This window comes from Zootoca vivipara, chromosome 14 (genome assembly GCF_965207765.1).
Source record: "Zootoca vivipara chromosome 14, rZooViv2.hap1.1, whole genome shotgun sequence".
NCBI lineage: Eukaryota > Metazoa > Chordata > Lepidosauria > Squamata > Lacertidae > Zootoca > Zootoca vivipara.
In genome coordinates, this window is record NC_142597.1 from 16762579 (window position 1) to 16771718 (window position 9140).

Consider the following 9140-nt stretch of genomic DNA (forward strand, 5'->3'; position numbering starts at 1 on the left):
GTGGTGGTCAGGGCAGGTTATCACATGTAGAGAGATGCAGAGGAGAAGCAAGCAAGTTGGCTTTATTCTCTGGCCCCAGCCATGCAGAGCACCAGCCCATCCACACAGACACCAAAAGGACAGCCACTTTTGGTGATGGAGCAACATTCTGGCCATCACCACCAGCAGCAGCCACTCCTAGATCAAGGACAGAACAAGGCAGGCCCCAACGCAGAGCCAGGAGCGAAAGAGCAATGTGCCTGCAGAGGTGAGGCGGTTGCCATAGAGATGCAGGAGACGCAGGGCCAATCCATTGGTCCAACCAAACCCCTCCTGCAAAGGGAGATGGGAAGGTCAATCCAGGCCTCACAGAGGCTGCAGACAGGTGCCCCTACTTCATCCAGCCCCATTTGTGGTGGGAAGAGGCACCAGTTTATGGCTTTGATGGGGGAAAGGGCTTATTGCCTCACCTGTACTTGATACTCTCCCCCACCACCGGGTTTCCCATCGCCTTCGACATCATACTGGAAGAAAAAAAGAGGGGGGTTATTGGGGTCAGGGCAGGCAGGAAGGTGCACAACCTCAGTACGTTGCAGGTTAGGATGACTCTCGGTATGGAGAGAGTGACAGGACAACCATTCCGCCCAGAGCAACATGGGGAGGGCTTTCTCCTCTTGTACCCGAAACAGGCTTGGAGGACAGCTAAGAGCTTGCAAACACCTGCTCACCAACCCTATTGGGAAGAAAGGATGGCAGTGGCCAAGAGTACCAGGCACGGGATTATGGGCTATGTGGCAGCAGGAGGCAAGGCTGGCCTGGGAGCACTCGGGGTGTGTGTGTGCGCATCTTACCTTCTCATACATGTAGTGGTATTTCTTGTAGACAGCCAGATTCGTGTTGATCCAGCGCTGTGCCAAAGTGAAGGCCAGATCTTGTGCTTGAGGCAACGAGGACTTGGCCAGACCTGGCGAGCACAAAGTGCTGTCAGAATGCGAGCAGGGGTGGCAGCGGCCCTACAGAGGAGCAGCACAGCATCTTTTCCTGGGTGAGGCAAGGCTACAACTGGCAATAGCAGACCAGGAAGGGATGGGCGGAAGCAACCCCTCTGTGCAATTGGCAGAGGGGCATATATTTGCAACGCCTGGACCTAGTAAGCCTCCAAAGAGAGAGATCTGTTTTCCCGTTAAAACATTCCAGAATAGGGCTTTACCTGAGATCACCACATCCTGGAGAGGGGCCCAGGCATTTGGCAGGTCCCACTGCTGCTGTGTTCGTACCAGAGAGGTGGGCACTCCGTGGGGATAGGAGAGCGCTCGACTCGCCTGTGGGCACAAACACACTGTGTGGTTCAGAGGCAGTTTTAGGGCAGTGCAACCGGTTTGGCCACACTGCAGGGGGCACCTCAACAATGCTATAGAGCGGAGCAAGAAAGTGGGTGTGCGTGTGCCAATTTTCGGCATTGCACAGGGCGCCATTTTAAAAATTGAGAGCCCAAAGTCTGCCACTGCGTCTCTGGAGCAACAATGAGCAGAAGGGCACCTTCAGGAATCAGGACAGGAGGGACCAGTGACCTGGATATAGGGTGAGGCTGATGTAGCAGAGGGTGCCATGGGGTCGCCCTTGCAACACAGCACATTTGCTAGAGTTGGGCAAGCGCAAATCACAGGTGCTGTAGGGAGGTAGAAGTAGCTTATTATATTTGTATACCACCTATACCCGCAGGTGTCGAGGCAGTTACAATATAAAATCACAAAATACATAACAAAAACACCCCACACACACACATTTTCAGTGGGCATTGGATGTCACTTTAAAGAGTAGCATTTTTGCCTGGCACCTAAAAGTGTATAATGTGGGTACAGTACATGTATCATGTGAGGTACAGTCGGTAGCTGAACTGGTTCACAGGAAGTCTTTTGCATAAAAGGACCCCCAGCAGCTGCCTGATCAGGGACTTGGTACAAACTCCCTTCCACAAAGCCTTCCTCACGGTCTCCCTGGCAGTTCATTCCACCACTGCTCTTCCCGGTCAGAAGTTCTTGCTCAACATGCCTCCTGTTGAAAACCCAGAGGGCTCCTCTCACACTAAACCTGACGAAACGCTTGGAAGGCTTTCAACAGTGCTCCACTCACTGGCGGAGGAACGGGAGTGCGGAGGGAGCAGACTGCCTCTGACACCACTATTCTGGTAGGGTGCCATCACGGCGACCCCCCCCGGACATGCACCGCACACACACACCCTGCACTCCGGGTGCCACAACCCCATAGTCTCGTCACGTCCCCAGAACGCGCGCCACAGCCTTGCAGACGGCATGCCACACCCCCTGGATGCATGTCACGCCCCCACCTGCTCTCCGCCCCCAGTAACGGAGCATGCAGCTTTGCCACTGGCTCCACTCTCCTTCCTGCAGGCCTCCTCAGTGCAGATTTCCTTTGAAGCCAGTGCCTGCCTTAAATTCCAAAGTGCCCCCAAGAGCACCCAGGAGTCAGTCTGGGTGAAGAGAAGGTCGCCCTCATTCCCTAGCTCTTGGAACTGCTCCCAATTCCCAGTTCCCTCCAGCTAGCGGGAGAGGTCCCAGCCTCCACCTCTGATACTCCCCTCTCCCCAGCACAGTCGCACCTCCCTATGTCTGCTTACCTCCAGGTAGCGAAGGGCTTTCTCAGAAGCGGCCACATCCACCCCACATTCCATCCACAGGGGCATGAGGTTGGTTGGATAGAAAGCCTCATTGTGCCTCTGCTGTAGTAGGTTGTAGTCCAGCCAGGCTCCAGTACTGTTGCTCCAGAGGACAGCACGGACGGCATCCGCCCGTCGCTTGTGAGCAGCCTGGAACAAGTTGGCCTTCACGTCGTTCCCTGGAGAGGCAACAGCAGCCTCAATTTATGCAGCTCCAATAAACCTCTGTCCCGTAGGCTCAGCTTCCAATTAATCCAGGGTGGATCCTCTCTGCCCAGCTGGCTAGACCTCCCTTCCCCAGCATCACACAAGGATGCCAGCTCACCTCTGCAAAGGTGGCACCCACAGCAGCTGTGCAACACCAACCGCAGAGGTGGGCTGTGAGGGTCCCCCTGACCATGCAGCTGTGTCCTCCTGTACCTGGGAGCCAGTTCCAAGGGACCATATGCTCTGCACCCACCAGGGATGTGGGCTGCACCATTCAAGACCCCTGCACCCACATACCCCATAACTGTCCCACTTTAAGCATGACATCCAGGAATTACAGAAGTCATCCCGGCTTCTGATTTGATCCTGAGACGTCCTGGTTTGGCTCCTGCAAACATGCCGCCCCAAAAGATGCACACCCCAATTTTCCTCTGCGGTGTGTTGGAGGGTATGTACTCATTGGGCTTGCAGATGTCTTACCCAGAACCCCATAGAATGTGGCCAGAAGCTGTTCCACCCTGCAAAGGATGGCGTTCAAGTCCACCGGCACGATGGTGCTGGTTTTGGTGTCTTTCAGCAGGGATGACTCCAGGGGGAACCAACGAGAGGAGAAATCCCAGCCTGACTCAGCTGCACTCTTCAGCTCAGCCCAGAGAATTTCCTGGGCTCCTGTGTAAAGAAACAGGACAGGAGAAAAAAGATTATCACCGAGGCAGGACAGGGAGAACCACCCCAATGTGCCTTGCACTGCCTTCAGTATCCCAAATAAGGCCTGGATGGAGCTCCCCTTTTGTCTCCCCCTGGTTTACAAGGCCAAGCAACACCCCACCAGGTCATGAGGGAAATCCCTGGGAGCCTGTTGGCTGGCTGGGGAGCATGAAACCCTCCTCTGCCCACAGGCTCAGCTCTGGGTCCAACCTAGAAATAGCCATAGGGCAGAAGCTTGCAGGGCTAGTTACCTTCATCTAAGCCAGCAGCAGTTTCCACATCCTTCATGTAGGACTCTGGTCTGGGAGGAGAAAGAGGAGGGTGAAAGAATGTGGATTTAGTGAGAATTCAGTTCTTGGAAGCCCATTGCCACCTCAGAAGATGGGCATGTGACTGCCCAACCAATTCCAAATGTGATGCATTGCACACCTCACCTGGGCCCCCCAACTTGGACATTGTAACGGTTCAAGGTGTATTCCTTGCCCCCAAAGGAGACATTGACAGCCCGATGATCTTGCCAAAACTGGTACTCAGCCTCAAGGAGATGAAGATTGTGCCTGAGGTAGGGGGTGGGGGGAGAAGCAGAAAGAGCAACTGGGCACAACTGGCAGGATATGTCCCGGCTGGGAAAGTTCCTAGAGGCATCAGGAAAGGCACTTGGGAGCCACATTTGGGCTGAAGCGGGTGGAAGAAGATGGACACTTTTCTGTCTTTCCACGTCACCAGCTCCATTCCTACCTGAGCAGGCAATCCGACACCTCCCCACACCCAATAAGCAGAAGAGGAAGTACCAGCACAAAGCTGGGTTCCCTCCCCATGCACCCTGCAAAAAAAAGAAGGGGGGGGGGAGTGGAGAGAACCAAGGCTCTTACCTCAAAAAGTCGGTGTCGTTTGTGTGCTTCCAGTAACTCTCCACCATCAGGGTGAGGAAGGGGGGCTGACTTCGGCGTTCATAGTAGACCCTTCCCCCATTTGGGATGTGGCCCAATCTGTCATCGAGAAGCAAAATTGGAGCAGGAGAGCGGACGGGAGCTTGCGCTGATGGGGTGTGTGTCTCCCTTCCATTCCCCAAGATAAGCCCAAACACTTCTGGCTGGCCATTCATTCCCCCTTCTCATCCCTTCGGGAGGCAGCCAGAGCAGAAGGAAGAGCCCCACCCCATTCCCCCAGGAGAATCTCACTTGTCCACAAGGTAGAGGAAATTCTCAATCATGCCTCTGGCTGTGGCCGTCATATTGGAGAGCAGCAGCCCTTCAATGACCCAGAAGGAATCCCTGCAGGAAAAGGCCAGGGTTCTAGAGAAAGGCAGCAGCAAATGAGAGACTGAAAATAATCCTTAACTCTACACACTTCTCACCAGTAGTAATATTCAATGAATCTCCCACCAGGCACTATCAGTGGGTTTGGCACGTAGATCAGGGAGTGACGGTCAGGGCTAGTTTTGACTTCGGGTTTCATCTGAAAGGCAAAGATTTGTCTGTCGACCTCTTCTGGCATACAGCCAGCCCTCACCTCTGGAGGCCCTTGGGGATTACCTGCCTGCCCAGCTGCCTCCATATGGCATTCAGATCCCGGGCCCAAGACTGCAGCTTCTCATCCGCAATCCCCTGAAGAAGTGGGGGGCTAGAAAGAAAGCAAAGAGAGTGATGGAGAGGCCAGTCCAGCTGCTCAAGGGCCATATGGCAAATCCCAAAGAGAAGGCAACAATTGGGACCTTGAGGTGCTCCACGGGGCTCTCTCACCTAGTTCTCAAAACCTGCAAGAGCCCTGGGCAAAGGAGGAGGAGGACGATGCCAGGCACACCACTCAGAGATGGCTATGCTCTGTCTGCATGATGGGAGGGCTGCAATGCTTCTGAACACCAGTTGCTGAAAACCACAGAGAGGGAGGATGAACTTGTCCTCAGGGGTCCCGTTTGTGTTTTTCCCTTTGTCAGCTGGTTGGCCACTGTGAGAACAGGATGCTGGACTAGATGGGCTCTGATCCAGAAGCGCTCTTCCTATGTTCTCGTGACAGGGTGTGGTAAGAATGGACTTCTAAACCACCTTGTTCATTACCCAGATGAGGGAACACACCTTAAATAAAACATGGAGCCGAGGAAATAAAGTAGTCCATTCTTACCACAAGGGCAGCACCCTGAGTATGAGTCACCACCCAACTCACCTCGGAAGGTGGCAAGATGAGGAGAAGCCCCTGAGCTTAACAACCAGGCAGGTTCTTGTTTGTGGGAGAAGAGGCAGCCCTTCTAGTAACCTGGCCCCAATATTTGGGATTGGATAGGTCAAAGCCAACATTTTGAACAGAACCCAGAAAGGACTTAGAAGCCAGTGTGACGGTTGAAGACCTGGCAGTCCCACTTAATAGTTGTGCTGCTACATTTTACGGCGAAGTTTCTCAAGAATCCTAGATGGCAGCTCCACGCAAGAGCACGTTGTAATGCTCTGAAGCACCTCACAGCCCTAAAGGCACAGAACAGGAGCACATCGCGCCCAGCCCCTGCTCTTTCGCTCCCTGAAACCTGCCCCCAAGCTGCGCTGGTAAAGAGAGGAAGTGGGTGAAGGTGGTCAACACTGAGCAACAGAGCCCTACCTGTCTGTCCAGTCTGGAGGTTCCCAGTTCTCAAGCTCCTGCCCTCGTGGGGAAAAATTTTCATCTACAAATACTTTCAGCTGCTCTTGGGACAAGTCCCTGCCAGGCGTCTCGTTCACCAACCTCTGGAATCTCTCCAGAACCACCTCTGTGAAGGGAAGAGATGTCACAGCAAAGACCAGGCCTTGTCTAGACTCAGGGGATAAGAAATAAGGATGGTCCTAGCAAGCCCCAGCCTTTGCTCCCCAAGAAGTCTAACCTCACAGCATCAGCACATTTCTTGCCGCGTGAACAAGCAGCAAATTAGGCCACTCCAACAGAGGTTGGGTGGCTGTCCCCCAAGACCATTCAGGAAATGGCAGGTTTCATCTGTAAGCTTGTCTTGCTTTCATTCTGGGTGTTATCCAAAGCCTGTGTACATTTCAGACTTTGAAAGCCTCAGCAAATTGCCTTGACTTGTTACAGAAGTCGGAAAACCTGTTATTTGGTAAGCCAAATAGATACACCCTTTTGGGGGAGAGGCTCTGGCCTCAGTGAGAAGAGGGGTGGGGGAATAATGAGGGTACTGGATCTCCCCATGGGGTGGAGGGTGGGGTTGACTGGGCCTTGGCCATTCACCTGGGCTTTCCTTCAGCGGCATGTCCACAAAGAACTTGTCATCTGTAAAGAGCTTGGCTTGCTGGACCTGCCTCAGCAGCTCCCCGGTGCAGTAGATCTCACTGGAGGGGTGGGGAGAAAGAAGCAAGTGCAGGAGGGTCAGCAAAGACCACCACCAGCGGAATCCTTCTGTCCTAAAGGCAGTGGGGAGAGGGGAGGGGATTGCCTGCCAGACCTTGGGGTTATCGTTTCCTACAGTGAGCATGGGCTGCACATGGATCCTACAAATACACACTGGGGAGACTAATGATCTTCACCCAATCAAAGGGACTTGAGAGGTGAAAGATTTTCACAGCATACACCCGAGGAGGCAGACGTGACACAATGGAAGACCAGAGGGGAGAAAACTGCAGTCATACTGGAAAGTGAGCAGAGCATGGCATGAAGGGGGCAAAGGTTCTCCACTCTCTCCCTGGCAAGTAACCAGCCAGCCGCTTTGCCTTGCACAGAACATGAGAGAACAGCAGGACAGTGTGGAACCTGTAGAGGGAGGCTCAGACCACTTGACATTCTCCAACTTCCCTCAAGAGATGAAAGTGAGCCCTGCCTGATGCTGGCAAAGCAAGGGGCCCTTGCGGCTGCTCCTTTCATCAGATCAGCAACCATGGTTCAGAGCAAAGAGCATCTAAGCCCCCTGACTGGGGTGCCTCCTCCCATCCGGGGAGAACATACTGTAACATCTCCAATAACCTCGTTTATTTCCTGCTGTTCCCCCAGCGAGCAATGCACAGAGTTCTCCAGAGACCAGCCCGTCTATGTTTACTCAGTGGGATTCATGGCTGAGAAGGGATCTTCCTGTGTCCTAGGCCAGCACTAACCACTGCAGCACACTCGGGATCCCTTGAGTTTTAGTGCAGTGGCAAGGAGATCCACTCAAAAATGCTGTCCTGGGTAGAACCTGGAGAAGCTTCATACTCCTGCCTCCCACCCCCACCCCCGTTTCTCCATAGCCTCAGAAAACTCACCTGTCACAGGGTGGTGGGAAGGTGCTTGCCACTGCCTGCTGCCCAGGCACAGCTACACAGATACCCAGGAGCACCCACCAGGCCATCCTGGTGGAACAATTATTTGCTGTAGAGAATTGCTACAAAGAAAGCTGTTGGACTTTACCCATGCGAAGACCAGGAAGCAACTCTGGAACCTGACATGGGACATATTAAGAGGGTGTGTGGGTGTGGCTTGTGCACCACAGGCCAATAGCATTTGGCTATGGAAGTTGGGTGGATCCTGCTGCACAGACTGGAACCTGTGGGAGGGACTGGAGCACAGTATTCTGCACTAGAGAAGTCTAGTTTATGCTCCCATGGCACTCCATGTAAAGAGTGGCAGAATCTGGCCCTGACTAATCTCTAAAAAGGAAGTCCTCCCCCCCCCCATGCATGTAGATGAAGTGATTGCAGTCAAAGAAAGGATGGATCACACTTTTACTACTGCCTGGCTACTTCTCTTGACCTCCCCCACACAATGGGTGTTGCTCATTCCTTTACAAGGGGCACCAAATACCAGGGAAGGCAGCATCCATATACAGCTGCTCAGCCTTGGCACTTGGGTGAAAGCCCTAATTCTGCCAGCCAGGTTTTCATCTCTTTTGCACCGTTTCTACTTCCTGGGCAGAGCTGCCTGACAGGAAGAGTTCAGCAGAGCCAAGCTAGACCAGAAGCAGGTGCCAATTCCTCTGCGCCTAGCTTAGACAGTATTGGCACAAGGCAAATTGGTGGCAGGAGTTGAGGAGGGTAGTCTTTGCTGTCAAAGTCCTGTAGACAAGCCTACGCATCACATCTTCCATGGACTTAAAATACTCTCACCACCACACAAAAGTAAACCACCACCACCAGACCAAGAAAGAATATGAAAAGGCAAGCTTGAGTCCCAGTGAGCTTTTATTGAGCTAATTCTCTCTTGAAAAGTAAGTCAGGCTTTTATCATCAATCACTTCTGCCCTCTGACACAGATATGGTCAGCCTTCTATTACATACTTGTGTGCGCAGACACATATCAAACCAAAAACATGAGCTCTACTGGACATTTGCCAGTTACCAGTTCAAAAAAAGTTTTATCTTCCCTCCCGCCCCACCCCATCCCGTTTCCAAATTCTAGTCCCCACTGTTCACAGTGAACATGGCCTGGACCGAGGACTAATGAAATACAATGTTGCTTGAACTGAAAACAAAACATCCCTCCCCCTGACGTTTTCCAGTTTTGTTTCAATAAGGGGAATAGAGACTAATTTTTCTTCCAGATACCCCCTCCCCACAATTCCTGGTTAAGACACAGCAGAGCTGTTATCTTTGTATATTTCTGTATCCCCACCCCCACCCCCTGC

At 52.9% G+C, this 9140-nt stretch overlaps 1 protein-coding gene across 1 annotated transcript; it reads right to left on the minus strand.

Annotated features, from left to right (window-relative positions):
* Positions 1–45: 45 nt before the first annotated feature.
* On the minus strand, positions 46–7960 carry TREH (trehalase). Its single transcript, XM_035140219.3, has 15 exons — positions 7783–7960; positions 6779–6879; positions 6161–6308; positions 5107–5194; positions 4929–5029; positions 4753–4845; positions 4444–4560; positions 4006–4128; positions 3823–3872; positions 3344–3532; positions 2618–2835; positions 1190–1301; positions 831–943; positions 450–503; positions 46–312 (listed from the first exon to the last, which is right to left on the minus strand). Exons 1-15 carry the CDS (start codon positions 7866–7868, stop codon positions 178–180), a joined length of 1728 nt encoding a protein of 575 aa, XP_034996110.2. The 5' UTR covers positions 7869–7960; the 3' UTR covers positions 46–177.
* Positions 7961–9140: the final 1180 nt, after the last annotated feature.

Excerpts from the sequence above, each read along its gene's own strand:
- TREH (XM_035140219.3), bottom strand. The coding sequence starts at position 7,868 with ATGGCCTGGTGGGTGCTCCTGGGTATCTGTGTAGCTGTGCCTGGGCAG. Across the intron at positions 5,195-6,160 it reads CCTCCAGACTGGACAGACAG|CCCCCCACTTCTTCAGGGGA; the intron begins GTAGGGCTCTGT and ends CTTTCTTTCTAG. Across the intron at positions 1,302-2,617 it reads AAGCCCTTCGCTACCTGGAG|GCGAGTCGAGCGCTCTCCTA; the intron begins GTAAGCAGACAT and ends TTGTGCCCACAG.